General features: G+C 41.3%; 1 protein-coding gene across 1 annotated transcript in view; it reads left to right on the top strand.

The window, feature by feature from the left end:
* The window catches only part of LOC144682891 (cysteine and histidine-rich domain-containing protein 1-like), a 41,046-nt gene extending 28,113 nt beyond the window's left edge, over positions 1 to 12,933 (top strand). Inside the window, exons 9-11 of the mRNA XM_078545756.1 lie at positions 4,994 to 5,113; positions 7,473 to 7,535; positions 12,356 to 12,933. Coding sequence (XP_078401882.1) covers positions 4,994 to 5,113; positions 7,473 to 7,535; positions 12,356 to 12,514 — 342 coding nt within the window. The 3' untranslated portion in view covers positions 12,515 to 12,933. The remainder of the gene's footprint in view (positions 1 to 4,993; positions 5,114 to 7,472; positions 7,536 to 12,355) is intronic.
* Positions 12,934 to 25,782: the final 12,849 nt, after the last annotated feature.

The raw sequence follows: 25,782 nt of genomic DNA, 5'->3' as shown, positions 1-25,782 counted from the left end.
AATCCAAACCTATTTCTATTCTATAATACTGAGTAAGATGTATGGAGCTGATGATTTAACATTAGTTTTGTATGAACATGTGGAACTAGATAATAGCTTGTGCTATTAATATTACTTAAAAGTAACGTTATGCTAAATAGTATAACTAAACATAATTTGTAAAATTGGGATTGAAAATTTCCATTACAATAAATGAAGTTTTTTTTTCAGGGGTTTAGAAAAAGAGAAGCTTCTTTCACAGAAACTACTGGTGGCACATTATTTTAAAGCACCAGTGCATGCAATTTTTAAGTGTTAGTAGTTCAATTAATTTTTCAATTATCTAATTAAAGGAGAAGTCTGGACTTGGTACTTAAGATCCTGAGGGAGACCAGTAACTTTAAAAAAAAACTCAAACTCAGTTGTTAACTAAAAGAACCATGTAACAAAGGTTCATATTTTAACAAAATTCTTTACAAGAGTTAAACAAAGGAAGTACTACTAACTTATTTCATAAACAATTATATTTTAAACTGGAAAATCTCAACTGACCACTGGCCATTCTACTTTTATTTCCAGCCAAGACGTGCCTTATACTTTACAGGACCTTGTGGGTGCCTTTGCATCTCGTGGGGCCAAACCAAGGTGTGCCACATGCAGCTCTCAGAAATTCACTTTGATTCTCCTCTGAGGGATAAGATTTCTTGGAGTCCTTCCACTAGTATCTGGCTAGGCAACTCTGCTTAAGCACCTCCTGATTATGGACACCCAAGCTCAAGTATGGGCCTTGCTGCTTTCTTGCTCAGTGACTCCAAAATCAGAAAATCCTCCTTGTTTCTGATAGCCCTCTGCTTCTCTTTACAGCTTTTGGCAAATTCTTTCTGTTTCTCAACGTTACTGTCCGGCTCCAACTGCAACTGTTGGCAGCTTTCTCTTCCTTTGCCTGTTTCCAAGCTATTCCAGTTTTAGATATAACTGCCTGTTTTCAGTGAAAAATCTATCAGATAAACCCAAATCAAAAGAAGACCTCCCTGCAACCTATCTCTATGGCAACATGGCACACTTGGGATGTGCAAGATAGAGATTTCAACTAATGAACTTTAATTCCCAAACCTGTCCTTTGATCTGAAAAATATATGGGTACTTCAAGAATTACTGTTTTTCATCAGTTGCTTTCCAGCCTTATTTTGATCTAGGAAATTAGATGAATAATTTGTATCTCTAATAGGAACAGCTGCAATCCCTACAGGCTCCACTACAAAGCTAAGAGAGGATCAGCTATTGTTTATTGTTTTCATATCTCTAACCCCTAACCCCTTGGGACCGAATTTGGAACTGTAATTATCATAGGGCTGTTTCCCAGTCTCCCAAATCAGCTGCTTCAGTTAGCTTACATTTAAAACTTCAGCCCCAAACTAAAAGTTATATCGTGAAGGGGAGGCGGTGGTGTAATGATATTGCCACTGGACTGGTAATCCAGACCCACCCAGGGTAATGCTCTAGGGGACCCGGGCTCAAATCCCACCATGGCAGGTGGTGGAATTTGAACTCAATAAAAATCTGGAATTAAAAACTCACCTGGTTCACTGATGTCCTTTAGGGAAGGAAATCTGTCATCCTTACCTGGTCTGGCCAGACGCACAGCAATATGGTTGACTCTTAATACCCTACTCAGTTGTATCAAACCGCTAAAGGGTACATAAGGATTGAAACTGGATGGACCACCTGGCATCAACCAAGGCACTGGAAATGACAGCAGCAAACTCAGCCCTGTCAATTCTGCAGAATCCTCCTTACTAATATCTGGGGGCTAGCGCCAAACTGGGAGAGCTGTGCCTCAGTCTAGTCAAGCAACAGCCTGCCATAGTCATACTCAGGGAATAATACCTTACAGATAATGCCCCAGACACCAATATCACCATCCCTGGGAATGGCCTGTTCCACCGGCAGGACAGATCCAGCAGAGGTGGCAGCACAGTGGTGTACAGTCGGAAGGGAGTTGCCCTGGGAGCCCTCAACATCGACTCCAGATCACATCAAGTCTCATGGCATCAGATCAAACATGGGCAAGGAAACCTCCTGCTGATTACCACGTACCATCCCCCCTCAGCTGATGAATCAGTACTCCTCCATGTTTAACACCACTTGGAGGAAGCACTGAGGGTGGCAAGGGCACAGAATGTACAACTGAGTGGGCTACTTCAATGTCCATCACCAAGAGTGGCTCGGTAGCACTAGTACAGACCAAGCTGACCGAGTCCTAAAGGGCATGGCTGCTAGACTGAGCCTGCGGCAGGCAGTGAGGGAGAAATGTACTTGACCTCGTCCCCAATCTACCTATCCGTGATAGTATCAGTAGCAGTGACCACTGCACAGTGCTTGTGGAGACGAAGCCCCATCTCCGCATTGAGGATACTCTCCATAGTGTTACGTGGCACTGCCGCCTTGCTAAACATGATAGGTTTTGAATAGATCTAGCAACTCAAGACTGGGCATCCATAAGGCACTGTGGGCCATCAGCAACAGCAGAATTGTACTCAACCACAATCTACAACCTCATGGCCCAGCATATCCCCATTCTACCATTACCACCAAGCCAGGGGATCAGCCCTGGTTCAATGATGAGTGCAGGAGGGCATGCCAGGACCAACATAGGCATACCTAAAAATCAAGTGCTAACCTGGTGAATCTACAACGCAGGACTACTTGCGTACCATACAGCATATATGCAGCATGCAATAGGCAGAGCTAAGCAATTCCACAACCAACGGATCAGATCTAAGCTCTGCAGTCCTGCCACATCCAGTTGTGAATGGTGGTGGATAATTCAACAACTCACTGGAGAAGGAGGCTCTACAAATAGCCCCATTCTCAATCATGGGGGAGTCCAGCACATCTGTGCAAAAGATAAGGCTGAAGCATTTGCTACAATCTTCAGCCAGAAGTGCCAAGTGGATGATCCAACTCGACCTCCTCCAGAGGTCCCCAGCATCACGAATGCCAGTCTTCAGCCAGTTTGATTCACTCCACATGATATTGACAAATGGTTGAAGGCACTGGATATTGCATATTCCAACCCGGCCAATTACCACCTCATAAGTTTACTATCCACCAGTAAAGCGATGGAATCGATCATCAAAGTGCTATCAAGTGGCACTTACTCAGCAATAACGTGCTCCCTAACTGAGTTCCGCCAAATCCGCTCAGTTCCTGACCTCATTACAGCCTTGATTCAGACATGGACAAAAGAGCTGAACTCCAGAGGTGAAGTGAGAGTGACTGCCCTTGATATCAAGGCAGCATTTGATCAAGTGTGGCATCAAGGAGCCCTAGCAAAACTGGGGTCAATGGGAATTGGGGGGAAACTCTCCGCTGGTTGGGAGTCATACTTGCACAAAGGGAGATGGTTGTGGTTGTTGGAGGTCAAACATCTCCGTTCCAGGACATCACTGCAGGAGTTCCTCAGGATAGTGTCCTAGGCCCAATCATCAGGTGCTTCATCCATCCTTCCTTCCTTCAATCATAAGGTCAGATGTGGGGATGTTTGCACAATGTTCTACACTCGTTTGCAATTCCTCACATACTGAAGCAGTCCATGTCCAAATGCAGCAGGACCTGGACAATATCCAGGCTTGGGCTGACAAGTGGTAAGTAACATTTGCACCACACAAGTGCCAGGCATTGACCATCTCCAGCAAAATAGAATCTAACCATTGCCCCTTGATGTTCAGTGGCATTACCATTGCTGAACCCCCCCACTGTCAGCATTCCAGGGGTTACCATTGACCAGAAACTGAACTGGACTTGCCATATAAATACTGTGGCTACAAGAGCAGGTCAGAGGCTAGGAATCCTGAGGTGAGTAACTCACCTCTTGACTCCCCAAAGCCTATCCACCATCTACAAGGGACAAGTCGGGAGCGTGATGGAACACTGTCCACTTGCCTGGATGAGTGCAGCTCCAACAACATTCAAGAAGCTTGATACCATCCAGGACAAAGCAGCCCGCTTGATTGGCACCTCATGCACGAATAATCACTCCCTCCACCACCAACGCACAGTGCATACCATCTACAAGGTGCACTGCAGGAACTCACCAAGGCTCCTTCAACAGCACCTTCCAAACCCACGACCTCTCCCATGTAGAAGGAGAAGGGCAGCAGACAGATGGCAACACCACCACCTGGAAGTTCCCCTCCAAGCCACTCACCGTCCTGACTTGGAAATATATCACCGTTCCTTCACTGTCGCTGAGTCAAAATCCTGGAACAAACATGGACTGCAGTGGTTCAAGAAGGCAGCTCACCACCACCACCTCAAGGGCAACTAGGGATGGGCAATAAATGCTGGCCCAGCCAGCGATGCCCCTATCCCATGAACGAATTTAAAAATAAGTCCTAAAACATAGGAATCATGAAGTTAGACATTTTCACAACAGGGTGCTACTTTTCTGAATATAAAGTTAATGAGACATATAGGCATCTGATTTTTGAGCTACTAATGCCTCCTTACGTTGCGTCCATGCTAAGTCACTGATAGCATGAAATGGAACATCAAGAAATACCCCCTCCCCACATGACTGCAAAAAGTGGGGAGCGGGCTGTATCCTCTAACCTATTTGAGTACAGATGCAGAGGCACCCAGCTCTGACAAACCAACCTTCCAACTAGGGACACTGTATTGCCAGCCAATAACATGGTTTCCCAAGTTCGGATGCCATTGAGCTGACTCTCCACGACTGCTGTCATGTCATGTTCGCTATTTTTAGTAGAATTGTTCCAAGGTGCATGTAGTGATTCCCTATTGGTGGCATTACCTCACAGCTGACTAGCGGGAGCCTGACTAGTAGGTCCTAAGCCTACTAAATTTGTGATTTTTAATAAAATAAAACCAGTTCTTCTAAGTAGGTCTATTCTCACTATAAAATGGGGGAGTTCTTTGACCTTTAAGCTGCATTTTTGTTGGACTTTTATATGCAGTTAGCAGATTCATTGTATGATTTTTATTTTAACAGGCCAATAAAGTTGTACCATGCCGGCATGATTGGCATCAAACTGGAGGACAAGTCATAATTACTATTTATGCCAAAAACTCGATCCCAGAGCTGAGTTATGTTGAAGCTAACAGCACAGTGGTATGTGTAACTCTGCTATAGCTTTTACAATGAAATGATTTAAGTAAAAAAAAATTGAAAATAGTTTGTCTACATAATTTAAGCTATTTTATTCTCTACATTGTTGTATTTCGTGAAAAATGTTCTTAAATATTCTGCAATGTTGATCCATGTCAGTGTACTCAATTTTTAATTACAGCAAATTCAAGTGTTTTTACAATTAACTTTAGGACTGGCATGTTAGATACCAGACCTGTATAAGGAGCCAATGCATAAGGCGATTTACCTCTTAAGAATAGCTATTCTATTGCAAGAGTAATAATAGCTCTTTTTCAAGTTGAGCTAGAATTAATAAGGAACATTCAAATTTCCTTATTGCAGGCTCTTAAATGCATAGCTTAACATGAGTTACGTGAAGATCTTAGTGAATATCCTGTACATGTAGTATGCTTATATTAAAGAAAAGTTGCTTCACTATTTAGGGTCATTTAGCACCTCAGCTTTTCACTATAGTAATCATCAGAGTGTAAGTCTTTTTAAGAGGTATGCATCTCGTCATGGACCACTTGCATTATCTTTGATGCATGCTGTGACCTTTTGCAATCAAAGCATGAAGTGAATAGCCTGAAGATCATTGTTGTGCTTGGCTACCCTTGATGCAATGCAAGAGAGCCCTAAAGGGTAATGCCCATCAGTTTCTCCTATCCCTACCCATTCTGGGTGTGAAGTCAGTTTTGTTTCTGTGCAGCAGCATGGCTGAAGACAGAGTTGTAGAAAATGGAGAAATCAAAGCAGCATTCTGTGGCGGGGGGAGTGAGGGGGGGTGGGGAGCAGAAAAGCTGCTTCTATAATGATAATGGCAAACTGGAGATGAGTGGCATTGGTTTGCAGATCTAAACAATATAAGTGCTTGAGCTATGCAGCTGTCTTTCTGGTGAGTTTCCTAAAGTTAACAACACAGGTAGGTATTGAACTGTATTGGCAGAACATAAAATGCCTAGCAAGGTTATTTTTTTTCAATGTACGCGCAAACTGTTTTGTGCAGTAATTGGACTGTGTCCGGATTAATACTTCTTAGCAGAGCTAACTATATTCCATTAGATAGAAAAACTGTGACAGTAAATATTGAACCAACTTAATTTATGATAATAGGATCATAGAATGATGTAACACAGAGGAGGCCATTCAGCTTATTGTGTCTGTGAGCTGTTCAGTTAGTTTCACCCCCTTGCTGTTTCCGTGTAGCCTTGCAAATTTTCACCTTTAAAATATTTATCCAGTTCTCTTTTGAAAGTTGGTTATTGAATCTGCTTCCACCACTCTTTCATTCTTGATTATCATAACTCGCTGAGTAAAATGTTTTCCTCATGTTGCCTCTGGTTCCTTTGGCCAATTATCTTAAATTGGTTTCCTGTAGTTACTGACTTGTTTTGTCAGTGGAAACACTTTCTCCTTATGATGTAAGGTAGGCAGCTGGCATATGTTTCTGACATGAGGTTTTAAGTCGGGAAGGAAAATTTAACTTTGACTATCTGATCTGGAATTGAATTGAAATGAGTTTTTCGATAAACTTTATTGAAATTTAAACCTTAAAAAATACATTTTTCAATAAGTTGATTCTCAATTTAATGTATAAATGGCTACACCAATACAGCAATAAATTTAATAAATAGAAGTAATAATAATTAAAATTATCTAGCAGATTCAGATTTTCGATCTGTACAAGTGAGGCATCTTTGCGTGAAGTAATTTATTTTTCCATCTGTTAGATTATACCTTTTAAACAAAATGAATCTGGAAATACAGTAATGAATGATATTTTTAATCATCTGCAACCAATTTTAATTTATCTGAGCATAGGTGCAACTAGTTGCCTGTTTTGCAGGCCCATGCAAATGTTTCTCTAAGGACATCTTGAAGTAGAAGTGCCTGATCCAATAGCTCTTTAATCACAGCTGAGATATGGCACTCTGATTTGGAATCAAATTTCTATTTCAGTGCTTCCTGCATTGATGCTAGTTTCTTTTTTGCCTTTTATCAGCTGATAATTGCACAGCCTGTTCTTTACTAAGCATAGTTCTTTGGCATTCTCAATACCTAAATTCAGCACACTTAAATTGGATTTTATTAAATATAATTGTTCACCTAAGAACATTTTGACAAGTCTTGTGTGTTGCTAACAAATGTGCTTTACTTGACGATGCAGCACTTTGTTTATATTGACTATCACTACAGAGTTGCACTGTCACAGTTGCAACACTGTGAAGCAGAAGTATGACTGCACTCTCACTGACCTTCTGAAAAATACATTTCTTTTTGTGTGTGTACATTCCAATGTGTTCTAATACTGCAAATCAATATTATCTTTTAAATGTTGCAGCTGAATATCCACATTTTATTTGAAAGGGAAAAAGAATTTGAACACAAAGTGAACTTGTGGGGTGTAAGTATAGATCCTATTATAAGCTTTTCAGGGGTGATTGGTGCACTAACTTTGATTAAGAAATTCCTATTTTCTGTAATTCAGTTAGAAATGCCACTATCATAACTTCCTTTGTGTAAGGTTGTTTCCTTAGAATTAGGACTGAGGTTAATTCAGTTGTGGTTCTCTGCTTGTTATTGATTGAATTTTTCAAACTTGGCTGCAACACTAGAACCTGTTTCATGTAATAATTACTGAAAATCTATGCAGTCTGCTTGATTTGAGTTAATATCTTTCATGCTGTTTATTACAGTTGCTTAATTTAAGCAATTGGGATAGTAAAAATTTTGTTCAAATGTGAAATTATAATAGCTGAGAACTCTTCCCTTTTCCACATTTCTAGTGGGGTGGTATTTCCACCTGTTCTGAAGCTCCTGATTCTAGCTAGATATCTAATCCTGAGGCCATTTACATGCAGGAGCTGGGCTCCAGGAAGTATTGGTTATATAGTGATAGGCATTCGTTTTTGCATCAACAGCATCTGTTCCACCAAAAATCTGAATGTTGAATGAAGGGGCCTAACAAGCAGCCCTTTGTGTCCAGTGTTCAGAGAGCGGGGAGGTTTACAGTTTGTAGTTTTCTCTAACAGGTCTATTCTCCCAGGATATTGTGGTAAGGTGAAAATGTAGTGAGTTGTTTTCTGCCTTTGTCCCAGAACCACCAAAAAATTGGTGGAGATTGGTGGCAGAAAACCTAGACCATGGTTTTTTGGGGAAGTGGCTTTATTCTGCAAGCGAGTTATAAGGAGCTTGAGCTAAATTTGCAGAAAATTGGGTTCAGACAAGAGGTTGGTGATCATATGTTTTAATTAAATCCACTGAAGCTTTTGCCTTCAAAATTGTGTTCTAGGATGACGCTATCCTAATACTTGCTTTGCCTGCAGTAATCTGAATAATCCTGATACTTCTGTCTCTCTATTTTGCTCTGAGACCGTTTTGACCAGTATGTCCCATCTCTGCCCTTCCTGTCTCCCAATCATTTTACCATTCATTTCTTTCCTCAGTATGTTTACATTAGTCCCCACCTCAACCCATCAGTATTCCTTTACTTTCTTGCTCTTGCCATCGTCCCAATCTTTAATTTTCCTTGACATTTTTTTATTCATTCATGGGATATGGGTGTTGCTGGCTAGGCCAGCATTTATTGCCCATCCCTAACTGCCCTTGAGAAGGTGATGGTGAGCTGCCTTCTTGAACTACTGCAGACCATGTGGTGTAGGTACACCCCCACAATGCTGTTGGGAAGAGAGTTCCAGGATTTTGACCCAGTGACAGTGAAGGAACGATGCTATAGTTCCAGGTCAGGGTGGTGTGTGCCTTGGAGTGGAGCTTGCATGTGTTGGTGTTCCCATGCATCTGCTGCCCTAGTCCTTCTAGGTGGGAGAGGTCGTGGGTTTGGAAGGTGCTTTAGTGAGTTAGTGCAGTGCCCTTCGGACTAAGCCCATAGTTATCCTTGTGTTTCTTGGCATTTTCTGAAGGGCCTATCAAGACATTTTTTGCTGTCTCCTTAAAAGCAGCAATCCTCACTACCCTACCCTGTCCTCTCTGACTGACCTTCCAGTCCGATGTACTTGTTGGAGGCCGGTTTCGTCAACCTTCTGCCCATCCCACTTATCACCTAGCACTGCCTCTTGGACTTTGTAAGCAGGCCAGTAACCACCCTTTTCCTGTTTCTTTCCAAAATGTCCATGCAAAGAAGCCTATGACTTCATTGTGGTTGATTACATTGACATCATGGAACTTTGGCTCATGGGTAGTGACACCTTTCCTTTACTGAAGCCTCCTTACCTGGCTATACTTTCCACCACCTTATGAACTTTACTCACTCCCACCCTGGTCATTGGCCCCCGTTTAGCCCCCATCTTTGCTCTGCAGATCCAGGGGATGCAGACTTGAATGAATCTGGATCAGAACTGCTTCATCGCTAGGTCTAGCTGGACCACTGTAAGTACTGTCAGACCATACTGTTCTCCGCCAAAGTTACTCGCCACTCCACAATCATTTTGGAATAGAACGTAACCTCAAACATTTTTTCCACTGTTTCCTTAAACTCCTTTTCTTTGCCCCTTCTACCTTTAGCAAGAATAAGTGCAAGGTGCTCATGAACTTTGTCACTGAGATTGAGACCAGCTGTTTATCTGCCTCTGCTGCATTCTACTTCCCCATTCCCACCAAGCCCTTAAGCTGCGTCTTTCTCTACCTTCTCTCCTGTCTTCATTCATGTTGCCTTCAAGCTGATCTTGGATATCAGACTCATCTCTCGAGTCCATTCCTGTCAAACTGCTGATGCTGAATTCCTTTCCTGGTCCCCATGCTATATTTATAACTGGTGCAAATGGTTTCCTGTGCTCTAGTACTGCCTGCCCCCATTTTCATAATCCACTTACTACACCCAACTACCCTTCCACAACCTCTGTCCCTTTAAGAGAAGTCCCTGATGGCAATTTCCAACCTCCCTTTTTCAAAGTCATTGAACACATTGCCTCTCAAATCTCTTCCCATCTTTCTTGGAACTCGATGCTTCCATCTCTCCAGTCAGGTTTTTACCCTTGCCACAGCACTGAGACAGTCCTAATCAAGGTCAAACATGCACTATCCCACTCCATCAGTGTCTCCTTTCACCTCTATAAGTCTTTGAACTGGCTACCATTTTTTCTAATGCTCTCCGCCTTTGTCCAGTTGAGAGGGACTGACCGCACTTAGTTCCATTCTTACCTATCCACTCATGTTCAGAGAACCTTCTGCTGTGTCTTCCCTTCCCACTGTTCTCAAGTGTTCCATGAATCCAGACTTAGTACCCTCCTCTTCCTCGTATGCATGCTGCCCTTGTTGATGTCATCTAAAGCCATGCACCAAGTTTCACATGTATGTTGACAGTTCTTACTGTCCATGACCTCTCTTGACCCACTCCACTACATGTGGTGTCAGACTACTTATCCAAAATTGAATTCTAAATGAGCCACAGTATCCTCCAGTAAACATTGGGGAAATTAGTATCATCTTTGGCCCAAACCACAAATTGGTCACCTTCAAATCTCTTTCCCCTCCCCAACCACTGTCCTGGGAGAAAACTGATTCTTAACAGCCTCAACATTCTAATTGACCCCAAGCTGAGCTACCAACCACATATACTCTCTCAAAAACCACTTTGACCCCTTCTGAAACCATCCTGCATTTCTTTGTCGCTTCCAGGTTTGGTCATTCTAATCCAAAACAAAAACAGAATTACCTGGAAAAACTCAGCAGGTCTGGCAGCATCGGCGGAGAAGAAAAAAGTTGACGTTTCGAGTCCTCATGACCCTTCGGCAGAACTGAGTGAAGTTAGGAGAGGGGTGAAATATAAGCTGGTTTAAGGTTGGGGGAGGGTGGGTGGGGGGAGAGAAGTTGGGGGGGTGTGGTTGTTGGGACAAGCAAGCAGTGATAGGAGCAGATAATCAAAAGATGTCACAGACAAAAGGAACAAAGGGGTGTTAAAGGTGGTGATATTATCTAAGAAAATGTGCTAATTAAGAATGGATGGCAGGTCCTTGAGTGTCCTGCCATCCATTCTTAATTAGCACATTTTCTTAGATAATATCACCACCTTTAACACCCCTTTGTTCCTTTTGTCTGTGACATCTTTTGATTATCTGCTCCTATCACTGCTTGCTTGTCCCTACAACCACCCCCGCCCCCCAACTTCTCTCTCTCTCTCTCTCTCTCCCCCCCCCAACAACCTTAAACCAGCTTATATTTCACCCCTCTCCTAACTTCACTCAGTTCTGCCGAAGGGTCATGAGGACTCGAAACGTCAACTTTTTTCTTCTCCGCCGATGCTGCCAGACTTGCTGAGTTTTTCCAGGTAATTCTGTTTTTGTTTTGGATTTCCAGCATCCGCAGTAGTTTTTTGTTTTGGTCATTCTAGTGTTCTTCTAGCTGGCTTTCTATCTTCCACCTAAGTTCATACGAGCTGTGCATATCCTAACCCACACCAAATCCTGCTCTCATATCACTCAGTGCCTCTAATGTAAAATGATCATTATCATGTTCAAGTTACTTCATGATCACACCTCCGTTCTAGCCTCTTCCAGTGCTCCAAGACTTTTGCGTTCTTTCAGCTTGCGCCTTCTACATACCCCTCACACCCTTTGCCTGACCATTGTTGGCCATGCCTTAAAACATGCAGTTAGATCTAAGATCTGGAATATCTGCCAAAAACTCCTCTGCCTCACTACCACACTCTCTTCCTTTAAACCCCTTCTTAAAACCTACCTCTGACCATGCTTTTAGTCACCCTTCCTAATACCTTGTATCAATTCAGTGAAAATTTTAGACTGCCCGCTCTTCTGTGAAAAGCCTTGAGATCTCCTACATTAGAAGCATTAAATGTAAGTTGTTTCTCACTTTAACAAAAAATAATTTCTACATCAACTCCATGGGTCAGAAGTCCTTTCTAATGAAAGCCTGATCTTGGTTTGATTAATGCTAGCTAGTATTAACATTTATTATTTGCATGTTTTGTTGAGTACATCACTGTCACTGGGTCAAAAGCCTGGAACTCCCTAACAGCACTGTGGGTGTACCTACACCACTTGGACTGCAGCGGTTCAAGAAGGCAGCTCACCACCATCTTAAGGGCAATTAGGGATGTGCAGTAAATGCTGCCCTAGCCTGCGATGCCCACATCCTGAGATTGAATTTAAAAAACTTGGTGTTCTGTATATTGTGCTTGTTTAGAAACTGTTTTTTATTTTTTAATTAGATAAAAGCAGTGAAATAATTTTTTCTCTCTCCTCCCTGAAGGTCATTGATGTTAGTAAAAGCCAAATGAGTATGACACCCGCTAAGGTTGAGATTACTATGAAGAAAGCTGAACCAATATTATGGGCTCGGCTTGAACTACCTCCACCCCAGCCTGAGAAAAAAGATCAAGCTCCAGATTCAAATGATGAAGACGATTAAAAGAAACTGGACCAATTTAGGAATGTGAAGTGGGTGATGGGAGGGAGTAGATACCATTTACTGTTCAAATTAATTAATCGTGTAACGCATCTACATTCTGTATCCCTGTTTTAGAAACAATTTTCATAAAATGACTGCTTACTGTATTTTGATGCACAGCTTTAAGATATTTATGAACAAGCTGTACTACATCTTGTCTTTAGCTGCATAGATTTATTTGTGTAACAAATGAACTCTATTATCCAGCACATTGATAACATGCCCAAAAGCAATGCAGCATCCTCACAGTTTGATTTAAATTGAATAAAGTCCACTTTTTCCAGTGTCTGGAACACTTACCTATTAGAATTCTATTTACATGACCTTGATAAAATCACATTTTATTCCTATTTTGAAAATAAAAGTGGTTAAGTAATGCATTGAAACTGCCTGTATATTTTAATAGTTGAACTATCTAATGTATGAAGTTCCTAATTTGATTTGTTTTTCATTGAACAGCTAGGGGAAGTTGTTGGTATATTTGAAATGAAACCCACAATTTTAGCTGCATGTATTTCTGTTGGAGGTATGGTATTCCCTCCACGCTGTGCAGGAGGATTTCCTACTGCATGTTTCTTTTAGTCAGGATTCAATCACTTGCTTGTAAGTTGTCTAGGGATCAACTAATAAATCATCTGTGGAAGGGATAGTGTTACATCTTGAGGTCAGCTTGTCTCCAACATGACACCTGACAATGAAAGACTGAAATCAAATCAATTTGGCACTCAGTGATCCAAAACATGAGCAAGCCTACAGGGTGCAGCTGACAAGCTTATTGTCAGCTAGGCTTGTCAGCACCTGAGGGGAGAAGCTTAAAGGATTTTTTTTTAAATGGTAATTCAGTAAATAATGGGACTTAAGATCTTGGAAATTTGTCTATCCTGGAATTTCCATTCCAGATATTTAGTAGTACCCGACAGAGTGCATCATAAACAGTGCAAAAATTGGAAATTTGGTGCAGAGGGGGATGGAGGTGTTGCTTTTTGTCTTCCAGACTTGTGGTTCATGAAAGCTTGAGATGGTATTGTTAGGATCCGATTAGCATTAACATTTTAAAAAATCTGAGCACCCAGTAATTAATCAACAGAACTAAGGCACTCAAACTTTACTGTACATGAATGAAATTTAAACAAAACAAGCAGTCTTAACACTAACTGTATAATGTGCACTCAGTATTACTCCTTTTCCCCAGACTTTTCATTCTAAGATACATCAGTCTTGAGGTTAAAGCAAAATACTGTGGGTGCTGGAAATCTGAAACAAAAACAGAAAATGCTGGATAAACTCAGCAGGTCTAGCAGCATCTATGGAGAGAAACAGTTAATGTTTTGAGTGCGTATGACTTCTTCAGAAGTTTCAATCTTAAGGTTATTTACTTCTGATTACCACAGTCCTATCTGTTCTGAGGTAAGACTTTTTCATTAATTCATTGGATGTGCCCATCCCTATTGCCCTTGTTCAGAGGGCATTTAAAAATCGACCACATTGCTGTGGGTCTGGAGTCACATGTAGGCCTGACCAGATAAGGACAGCAGATTTCCTTCCCTAAAGGGCATTAGTGAACCAGCAATCGACAATGGTTTCATGGTCATCATTAGACTTTTAATTCCAGATTTTATTGAATTCAAAATTCCACCATCTGCCATGGCGGGATTTGAGCTTGGGTCCCCAGAGCAGCACCCTGGGTCTCTGGATTATTAGTTCAGTGACAAATCCACTACACTATTGCCTTCCCTTTGCCACCTCTGGTCTGTGGATGCCTGAATCCCTTATTCTGGTTGCCTCCTTAATACTTCCAATCTAATCTGCTGGTTGTTTTCTTTCCCCGCAAGACTGAGGACCCTGTATATTTCTCCTTTAGTTTCAAACTAGACAATTTTCCAGTTTCAGTTCCTTTACTTAATCTAAATGGAGATTAAGCCTCACCTGTATTATGAATTTAGGATATTCTCTGCTTAAACTGCAGGCCTAACTAACTGACATTTGCTTTGGCTATCTTCTCTCTGAGCTGCACCACAAAAAATCCAGGTTGCAACTAAAACAATAAATTGAAACCAGAGAACCTCCCTAAGCTCCAGCCATCTACGATAACATTCTTTGGAGAAATAAATGGACTTTGCAACCCTTCAGGGTTTACCAAATGTTTTTAAACTAATTTAACTCTCAAATCCCAAAGTAAAAACTCTTTGGTCTGCCCTCACTGAAATGATTGCAGATGTCATGTTTCCACCAAAAGGCCCAAAGATGGGTCATCCATTATTTAAGTTTCTCCACCTGCTGTTTTATGACCAACCTTTTTAAGTCAACATGGCCCAGCCTTTGAATCGCATTTACATCAAATGTTTACCAGTTTTAAACTAAGTTTCCCCCCACCCCCTACAGTTTAAACTTTAATTCCTAAAACTAAAAGTTATATTCCAAAACATATAAATTACAAACTAGGTATTCCTGACAGTATTTTAAAATTTTGTCGTGTTTTAGTGCTTAGTGCAAATTAGTGTGTAGGAAAGGAAAATAAGTAGTTAGATAATGTAGACCAAGATATGGCAGAGCAGGTTGTATGTCTGGAGTGTAGTGTGTGGGAATTTGTGAACAGCAAGACTACCAAGAGTCAACATATTTGAGGTATACTGTATCTATCTTGAATCTCTCTAGCTCAGTCATTGAGTTGTAGACACTCTTGACCCTTAGGGAGGAGGAGCAACTGGTCCAGACTTTGGTGTCTCTTTTTGAGAGGTGCAAGTTCAGAACTAGGTTGGTGTGACTTAATGTGCAGACAAAGGGGAAACTGAATAAGATAGGGAACCTAGATGTGCAGAAACATCCTATCCAAGGAGTACAAAGCACTTGCGACCTGTGAAGCTAAGGATAAAGGCTGTTGGAAGGACAACTAGAATGTGAACTGTGGCACTATTCGAAAAAACAGAATACTGAAAATGCTGGATATCTGAAATGAAAACAGATGCTGGAAACACAAGTTTCAGGTCAAGGGCCTGTCATGAGAACTCTGGAAGGTCTTTAACTTGAAATGTTAATTCTCTTCCAACAAATGCTGCCTGTCCTGAATGTTTCCAGCATTTTGTTTGTTTTTATTGCCAATCATGGCACCTTGGAGCAGGAGGCTGTTTGAGTTGGTGGATGGGTGAGCTAAATTGTAATAGCTGTAGGGGGTTCAATAATTAACTGGAGAGAAAGCATCCTCTAAGTATGATTAAGGGTCCAACTTGGTATGTTGTCCGTCTGCCAAGATGAAGAGCATTTTAAACTGGCTTGAAAGAATATTGGAGATGGAGTGGAGGATACAGCCATTATGATCCATGTTGGGCCAACAACATAGGGAAGAAAAGACAAGAAATCCTGTTTGGAGAGTACCAGGAACTAGGAGCTAAGTTAAATAACCTCAAAGACTATAATCTCTAGATGGGAAATAAGATGGAGGGGATGGGTGTAATCTTAGTGATTAGGGACAAAATCATTTCAATGGTGAGATGATACAATGCGTTAAATGGGCAGTGGAGTCTTTATAGATAGAATTAAGAAATAGAATTGGATTGGGGATCAGTAGATGATGTGCATAGGCCCTCTCGTAGCAGATTTAAAGTGACAGATTGCATAAATTCGGAGATTAGATGAACATTGTAGCAAATATAGTGTGGTTCTAATGGGAGATTTCAATTCTGATATAGATTGGGACATCGGGTAGTGAATTTCTTGTGTGTCCGGGATAGTTTGCTGCAAAAATATGTCATCCAACCAAAAAGAAGACAGGCAATTTAAGATTTAGCAACCAGCCTAACAGTTTGTGATCATTTATCTAAAAGCAATGATTGAGCAGTGTTTGAAAGCAGCTGTTTTGTGTTTATCCCTAAGATTCTTTACTTAGGCAAGAATGAGATGTACTGCCCACTGTAAACTAAATCTGCAAATAGTGTTACGATCTCAGCTAATGTTACTACTGGATAAGCCAGATCGCAGAGTGGAACCTGGCTTGATGGATCCTAACTTTTATTTCTTTTTAGAAACTGCAGAGTTACTGAACAGGTTCACAGGAATCTGCTGGTGAACTTTTTATCAAAAGAATAAAACTTTAAACAAGGAAAATGAACGAGAGTATTGCTGAAAAAAGAGATGTCAAAGCTTTTTGGCTTGCACCCATCAGAACATCAATATAAGGGGAAAACAATTTATACTGATGTGAAGAGAGTGCTGATTGGTTGGCAAGAGGACTCTGATTGGTAGAGGTGTTGCCATGGAGAATGGTGACTGACAGTTAACTGCCAAGCATTGTTTGAAATTTAAACCAGTCAGCCTGACCCTGTTTGGTCAAGGCATTGCCCTGAGGAATGAGTCAGCAAATGGCTGTCACTTATTTTGTTTAGCTGAAATAGGCATAATGTATGTACATGTTCTTTCTGTCTGCAAAGAACGGGGCCCTGTATATTAATGTATGTCGCTTCCAGTGTATTCAAATGCGCCATACTGCGGGCCCGACTGGCAATCTTAAATTGGTTGTCAGTGTAATTCTGAGTGCACAGGATTATTTAGCAAATATTGTCCAATCACAGAATCACATCTAATGTCTAATGTTGGACACTGTTTCAAGTTTTGCAAGCACGGGCTGGTTGGATACGGTCTGTACCTTGGCCGTTGTGAATAGCAACTGGGACATACCATTTGATACGATCCTCCAGTCTTTGGGCCCTAAGGTTGGATAGATTTCAATGCAAACACCAGTCTATAATTCAAATCACACTATTCCTTCACCCCAACTATAACTTTACAGATACATACAAAGTCGAAAGATAACATTTTACAAAATCTATCTTATACTCTACTATTCTGGGTAAGTATGTGGCACATATGAACTAACGAACTAACTTGTGAACTGTGGTTGGACAGGCCACACTCCAAAACCAAGTGCCAGATGCCACCCAAAGCAGATTCTATGGATTTCTTATTTTTTCATTTCACACACACCGCCACCCCACCCCCCATCCACCAAATGTTTGCTACACTGTGAAACAACAGGTCCCACTGAAACCCTGTCTTTATCATAAGGGCTTCCCATCTCCATGCTCTAAGAACTTGCCTTGGAATTGTCTCCTAAGCTTCACTTCCACTCAGCTGTCTTCAACAAGGATCCACTTCCAGGGCTTCAAACTCGGCCTACCAATGCTTTTTTCTCCCTTGATCTTCACGTACATTAAAGCTTCACCTCCCATGCACACACTCGGGTATTTGGCTGTGTCAAGCAGGACACCACTGCTCCAAAGAGTACCTTTGCCCTTATTGCCCGCAGCACAGAGTCACCAACCTTTAGCTGTCTCCTCGGATCTTCAGGCTTCTCTCGAGCTCTGTCTCTAATTCAGAGCCTTTTTCTCTGCTCTTTACTTTCAGATTCCTATTCTTCCTTAACTTGTGACTGTCTTCTGGGGTCTGTTTCTTCCCCACTTCCTGGTTTGGGATTTTCTTTATTTGGGATCTTCTGCCTGTCCCCCTCCCATGTCTTACTCCTTGGAATACCTTCCTTTGAATGGAATTCCAGTTCCAGGTCATCTGATCTCTTTTTACCACTGTTCACTTTTTGGTCTTTTTTCTCTCCTGCGCAGGCACACAGAGCAGGTTTCCAATTTGAAAAAATTGAAAAATGAACTGCACATGTACACAGAGTCGCTTACTGGCCTGAAGATTATGAAAGTGATCCAACTGCACATGTGAGGCCATTCTACAGCTAGCGCATGCGCAGAAACCCTGAGGCCTACTGGGAACTATAGTTCCCAGCCTCCGAACTCCAATGTAAGCGGAAGGTAAGTTTCTTTCTTTTCCTTAAGGTTCATCACAATGGATAAAATTTGTGGATTGTTAATGTGAGATGTTCAAAAAAATAGATACAGAACCAGCTTCTACCCCCAAGGAACAAAGCTCTACTTGCCAAAACAATAGCCATGGACAACTAAAGAGGTAAGGGACAAGAAAAAATTAAAAGATAAACTACACAAAAATGTTTTTAAAAAAGTGGTTCTGGAAAATGAGGAAATGTTGTAAGAAATGACAAATACATTGAGCTACCAAAAGGGAATATGAAAAGAAACTTGCAAGGGATATTGAAATAAACACTTTTTCTTTACAAATAGGAAAAAGGGTGGCCAGGAGCCCCTTAAAAACTGATGTGATATTGTCAATGAAAATCAGGAAATGGCAGACATGTTGATTGATTACTTGGTCAGTATTTACAGTAAAGGAAGAGATCAGCATGCTGGAAATCCCAAGGGAACTAATATTGGACTCCCCAAAATTAAAGTATACAAATAACAGTAAGGAAGTATAAGGAACATATCTTTTTATTTTCTGTCGGATTGTGGGTTCAAATTACAATGGCTGCATGTTGAAAGACATGTCCATGGAACAGGATGAGAGATATACACAATGTTGCAGTCCTGGAACAGAGCGTGCCCTGAAAGAAAAATGGTGCTGAAAAGGAGTCTGGACCAAGGGAGCTGTCTGGCAACAACGGTTTAATTGGCTCCTGACCATGTGGCCAGGTTTTGGTGAAAAGCAATGCAGCTGAATAGCTCCTAGCCTGAAAGGAACAAGACCTAAAACCTCTTTTGCCTGTGTGTGGAAGATTCCAGTAATTCCACAATAATAGCTAGCTGGCTTTTCTTCTCATATCTCTATAACCTGATCTCTTTCTAAAAACCCCTGTCAAGAGGCAAAGGGGAAAATCACTGTTGGAGACATTGAAAGACAAGCGCTCAACTAGTGAACTAAATACTGAAAGTGCTGGAAGACCACCTCGTGTCATCAACAAGAACTGAAAGAAATTTGGAAGACATCAATCAAAATCAACCCATTGAATCCTGTACTCTGGAATTGGTGCTGTTGAACTGTTTTATCCCACCCATCAAATCCATGTTTTTGTGTGTCTTGTGTGTGTGTGTGTATAGGGATTTAAGAATAGGTAGAGTTTAAGTTATAGTGTTAGAAATTAGCAGTTCATATTTCCTTCTTTTGCCACTGGTTAATGACAGTTTGTTCAATAAACATTTATTTATTAAGTTTACAAACCTGGTGTTCGTATTCTGTTAACCTAAATTAAACAGGTAGAATTGGGGCAATATGGTGGTTTGATCAAACGTTATCACATTTGTCATGGCTCAGGGAACAGTGGGGCTTGATATTACAGCGCACTATCCCCAATGAGTCGCGACAAAAGAAAACAATGTACGAAAGAATAACAATTTCCCAGGACCAAATGGTTTCCAATCCAAGGGTTTTAAAAGACGTAGGTTAGAACATTGTACATACCCAAACTTTAATCTCCCAAAGTTCTCTCAGTTCAGGAACTGTTCCTGTGGATTGAAAATTATACATATCATTCTGCTATTTATGTATGGTGAGACAGGAACAGCAGGAAATTGTAGGCCAGTTAGCCTATTGCTTGGATAAATTGCTAGAGTCTATAATTAGGATAGGCTGGCTGAACAACTTGAAAATTTTCAGTTGATCAGAGAGCCAGCATGGACTTGTAAATGGTAGGTCATGCCTGGCAAACCCAATTAGATGTTTTGAAGAGATGGCTAAAATATTGGGCAGGATGTTGTCTGCATGTTACTTATATGAACTTCCAGAAGGCATTTAAGAAAGTTTCTCTATGAGACTGTTAGCTAGAATTGACATTCATGGAATTGAAGGTAAGATGCTGACTTGGTTAAATATTGGCTCGGTGACAGGATGAGAAATAGTTTTCACAAGGTCAATATTCAAATAAACCAATTAATTTATTAGGGTTCTTTCTTCATGGAACTTTTTCTGGTATTTATGACAGGTCCACTAAAGCCGATGATGTACGAAGATGGTAATGTTCTTGCACCCGGTCTTTCAAATATTGAATATGAAAGGAAGACGGTTTCTAATTTCTTCAGTAAATGTTTCATTTATATTATGAAAGTTGTCTTGCAACATTTCTGAAAATAAAACAGTTCCTCTAGATTATTTATGGTAGAAGTAATGTGAAATTCAGGTATGGTATGGACATGTTTTACAATTCAGATTTTTAAAACACTTTCATCATTCAAAAAGCCTGAAGACAAGTTTTTAATAATCTACTAGGTTCTGCCCTTTAATAGTGCAGCGATAAACTACAGGGATCCAAAGAGCTTTCTCATGTGCATATCAGGTCACAGCTTCATCCCTGTGACATTTTTTCTCTATCTCCCTCTCTCTCTTTCTTCAGGGGCCATGTCCTAAGAAGCCATTGGTGACTATAGACCTCTATGTTAACCCTGCTCTAAAGTGTGGATCATCTTTGTTGTTGGTACATCCATCCAGTTTGTGAGGCTCTTTCAAAAGATCGCTCTTTGACTACCTTGATCTCTTTACCATTGATCTGTCCCATCAGCATCAGATTTTCTAAATCATGATTTCTTATTACATACCCAAGAAATTCCAACTGTCTCTTCCTGATCTTGGTCAGCAGAGTTCTTTTGACCTTAGATTTTGCCAGCACCTCTTCATTGGTAGTGTGGCTTGTCCAAGATATCTCCATTATTCACCTCAAAAACCATAACTCTGAAGCCACAATTCTTCTCTGCATTGCTTCACTGATCATCCAACACTCGCTTCCATATGCCAAAATTGGTGTGATGTAGCATTCCAGGATTCTCAGCTGTATTTTCATGGTTAATGTTGAGTTGATCATAATCTTTTTCACTTTTTGAAATGTATCTCTGGTCATTCCAATCCTTAATCTTATTTCTTGGTCGCACTTTCCGTCCGATGTTAGCATACTTCCTAGGTAACAAAATTTGTCTGTCTGTTTGATATTTTAATTCTTCACTGCGTTCTTACATTCTGGTATGATTTTCTTTTTGGACACTACTGACATTTTGTTTTCTCACAATTTATGCTCAGCCCTTTCCTTTCACTTTCCCTAACTGCTCTATCCAAAATTTTTTGCAGATTCCCTTCAGAGTCAGCAATAAGAATGGTGTCATCAGTGTATCTGTGACATTATGCTTCAAGATCTCACACCTAATATATGAACAGATTTATTAATAGAACATAAAAGCAAAATACTGCGGATGCTGGAAATCTGAAACAAAAACAAAAAATGCTGGAAAAACTCAGCAGGTCTGACAGCATCTGTGGAGAAGAAGACAGAGTCAACGTTTTGAGTCCGTATGACTCTTCATCAGAACTGAAGAGAAATAGAAATGAGGTGAATATAAGCTGTTTAAAGCGGGGGTCCCACCCCTCCTTAAACAGCTTATATTTCACCTAATTTCTATTTCTCTTCAGTTCCGCTGAAGAGTCATACAGACTCGAAACGTTGACTCTGTTTTCTTCTCCACAGATGCTGCCAGACCTGCTGAGTTTTTCCAGCTATTTTTGTTTTTGTTTATTAATAGAACCTTTTTACAAAAAAAATTTCCCAAATGCCAAAAAGGTTAAAACAAAAGTAAATCCCATTTTGTTTGCAAACAAATTTGAAGAGGATTGCACATAATTATAATAATTGCTCTAACATCAATCGATATTAGACATCAAAAACAGAACAGCTGATGGCGCTATTGACAGCTTTTCTCACTATTTTGCACTGAACAATATGAACAATAGTGTATTGCCATAGAGTTTGAATAATTTTAGATGTCATGCAAACCAGAGACTTTAAAAATGCATTCTTAAAACATGCGAGATTGCTAGTGGCATGGCCATTGGTAGATTAGAAATTGCAAGATTGGTTGGGAAGGACACTTGGGCTGTAACCCTATACTTACCCTGGTTATTACATGCAGGAGAATTTTCGGCTCGGCGAGCGGGGGCGTCCCGAGGTCACCGAGCGTCATTTAGATTTTCAGTTCAGTGGAACTGTCAAAGTCCTGTTAAGGCCATTAATTAACTAATTAACCCTATTGAGAAAACTGCCCATCCAATCCAAGCTTAAGGTTGGCGGGCAGGCGAAGAGTCCATGTGGCCTTTGCATTTTTTCATGGACCCTCATCCATGGGTGGGATGAGGCTTCATGAATGTTTTTGAAATCTTGGAAAAAATTTTAATAAAATTAATGCACATGTCCCAGCTCATGTGACAGTTTCACATGAGGGGACATGGTCTAAAGATTTTTTTCTCCTTTATTAAACTTTAGAAACTTTAAACTAATCTCCCTGAGGCACCTCTGTGCCTCAGGGAGATTTCTGAGCTCTTTCACACGTATGCCTTAATTGGCCCACCCACGTAAAATGGCGGTGCGGACCCGATCGGGGCACCGATTGTGCCTGTGCCTGCGCCCGCCCCCGCACAACCCCCCTGACGGGGGGAATCTTCTACCCATGGGTTTACTGAGAGCTTTTCATAACAGGTGTAAAGCCTGCTCAGGAGCATAACTCTAAGTAAATCAGCTAGAGTATCAAAGCACTCCAAAACCCACAGCACCCCAGCAATGCTCACCACTGCACCCCTCCCCCTTCTGACAATGTTCACCCACCCCCCCACTTCATTAACGTTCACCGCTCCCTCCTGGAAACATTCAACCCCTGATCCAGCAATGTTCAGTCACCGTCCCAACAACGATCAGCCCCCATCCAGGCAATATTCAACCACCCACCCATGACAATATTTACCACCACCCACCCTCCCGTCCCGCCGACAATGTTCAGCCCCCATCCTGACAATGTTCGCCTCCCTCCCAGATAGTGCTTAATCCCTCATGCACCCTCCTCTGCCATCTCACCTTCCAGAATCCCTGGTTCCTGTATGGCTGGTGTTGGAAGAGTCAGCACTGGTGAAGTGGGGAGGCTTGAGTATTTTCGTGGGTTGAGCATCGTCAGTAGGGGGTGGGGGTCAACATTGTCAGGAAGTGGGGGAGTGGGGATTAAACATTGTCAGGGAGTGAGGGGGTGAGCATAGTTGTGGGGGTGAGGGAGTAGATGAGCACTGCCAGTGATGGGAGGTTGAGCAGTACAGGGGTTGACAGGTTCATTTATAAACAGTGCAAATCAATGAACTGAAGCTAGCCCAGACCTTAAGGGGCAGTTCATGATGAGAGAAGGGGGTGTGGCTGCACTGGAATTAATGCTCAAGACCTGGCCACCTAACTCTGTTCATCCCTGCATCCCTGCTGGAGCTGGCAAAAGCTCGAGTGTAAAATAGTAAATGGGCAGATTAAATGGCCAGATGCATCCTCTCCGATGCTGACTGGAAGATCTGGGCCATTGTTAACTGGCATTTCAAACACAGGAAATGTAATTTTATAGGCAAAGTTTAATCACTTGCTTATGAATTTTGAAATTTGATGTAAATACAAAATTTGAGGTGATTGGATTGCCTGAACTATGACCATCATTGAAAACATGGACACCGAAGATCATTACCAAAAAACTAAATACCATCTTACACAGAAAATACAACATGGAAATAGGTTCAGCCTTACCACACTATGTATTTATGCTCCATGCGTGCAGTAGTCCCAGTACCAGTGTTTTTTATTCACCACCCATCTAACATGTTAATTGGTGGCAGTTCAATTGGTTTGGAGGAAAGGAAAAATGTAAACCAATTCTCAAAACCAAACCCCACCTGCTCACTTTTGGTTTCAATGAAGACAGGGATAGGCGACCAACCCATTTCTCGGAGGCAGGTCACTCATTTAAATAGTTTAATGAGGCTGCATATCTCAGATTTTTTATTTTCTCCAGCTTGAAATGCAGGCCAACCATATTTCCCTAGTCTCAGAAAACCCAGACACTAAAGGGAAGAGGGGACCAGTACATAGAACGAGTGTTTTTCTAGCACTGCCTGAGAGCCAGGAGACCATCTGACTAAGCAAAGCTGTCCACCTTCCCAGCAATACAATCTTTAGATTCTTGTTAGGCAAGGGAATCAAAGGTTATGGGGGATAGATGGAAATGTGGAATCTGAAACTCAAAAAGATCAGGCATGAGCTTATTGAATGGCGGATCAGGCTGGAGGGGCTGAATGGCCTACTTCTGCTCCTATTTCATATGTTTGTAATCTTCCCAACCCCTTCTCATGTCCCCCAACCCTTCCAAGCCTTCCCATCAATGTCCCCTCGAACACCGATCTTTCTCTCCCTCCCCTGCAGTCCCTGACTGTGGCCTAGTGCCACAGGCCTACCTGGACAACAACCAGTCAGCCAGCCTCCCAATCTGGCTGGCTGTGACTGGGAAACACCACCCCAAAATGGTAATCAGGTTCTGTGTTAAATTCCACTGGACCTGAGGAAAACAAATTTTTCTGGGTTACGCAACCACAAAACTGGACCCCTCTACCTCCCTGCCTCCCCATTAATATTGAGACCAAAGTCTGCTTCAATCGCTAACTCTTGTTATTCCACAGCCTAAATCTGAGAATACAACTTTTTCCTGCTCTCGTCATAAATCACTTGCATTAAATCTTGCATCTTCACCCAGTCATTCTAGATACCTAAGCAATTGGAAACAGCCTATTTCTATCCACAGATAAAAACTGAAAATTCTGGGAATACGCAACAGGTCAGGCCGCATATGTGGAAAGAACAGTCCAAATAATTCTTCAGGCGTGGATTCCATTTCAGAATGGATTTTAGATGTTCCAATCTCCTCTGTCCCACCCCATCATAAACTCAATACAGCTCTATTATATCACTCCCAATTTCGCCAGCTCTAATGAATAAAGCCCCAAATTCACAAGCCTCTGTATTTTTATTTCCTCATAACCAGGCAACATCTGAACTAATGAATCTGTGATGAATCCTTTTTAACACAGCCTCCTTCCCATAATTCACAGCCCAAAATTGTACACAGTACTCCAACTGTGATCACAGAAAGGTTTTATATAGATTCACTTTACATCTTGACTTTTATATTTTTTACTTCTGTCACTTCATAGACTATTCGGGAGAGTTTCCTAGAGCAATATGCTGCGATCAGGCTATTTTGGATCTGGTGTAATGAGGCAGGTTTAATAAATGACCTTAGAGTAAAAGATCCCCTAGGAAACAGTGACAATAACATGGTAGAATTTAGCATTCAGTTTGAAAGTGAGAAACTTTGGTTGGAAACCACTGTGCTAAACTTAATTAAGGGTAATTACAAAGCAATGAGGGCAAAGTTGGCTGGAGTGGACTGGGAAAGGGGTTTAGCAGAAAAGATGGTTGATGAGCTATGGCAGACTTTTAAGAAAATAGTTGATGACTTACAGCAAAGATATATCCCAGTGAGGAAGAAGGA

This window comes from Cetorhinus maximus, chromosome 7 (genome assembly GCF_964194155.1).
Source record: "Cetorhinus maximus chromosome 7, sCetMax3.hap1.1, whole genome shotgun sequence".
In the NCBI taxonomy this organism is placed as follows: domain Eukaryota; kingdom Metazoa; phylum Chordata; class Chondrichthyes; order Lamniformes; family Cetorhinidae; genus Cetorhinus; species Cetorhinus maximus.
The sequence above is the reverse complement of the archived record's forward strand: the minus strand, read 5'-3'. Positions and strand labels throughout refer to the sequence as shown.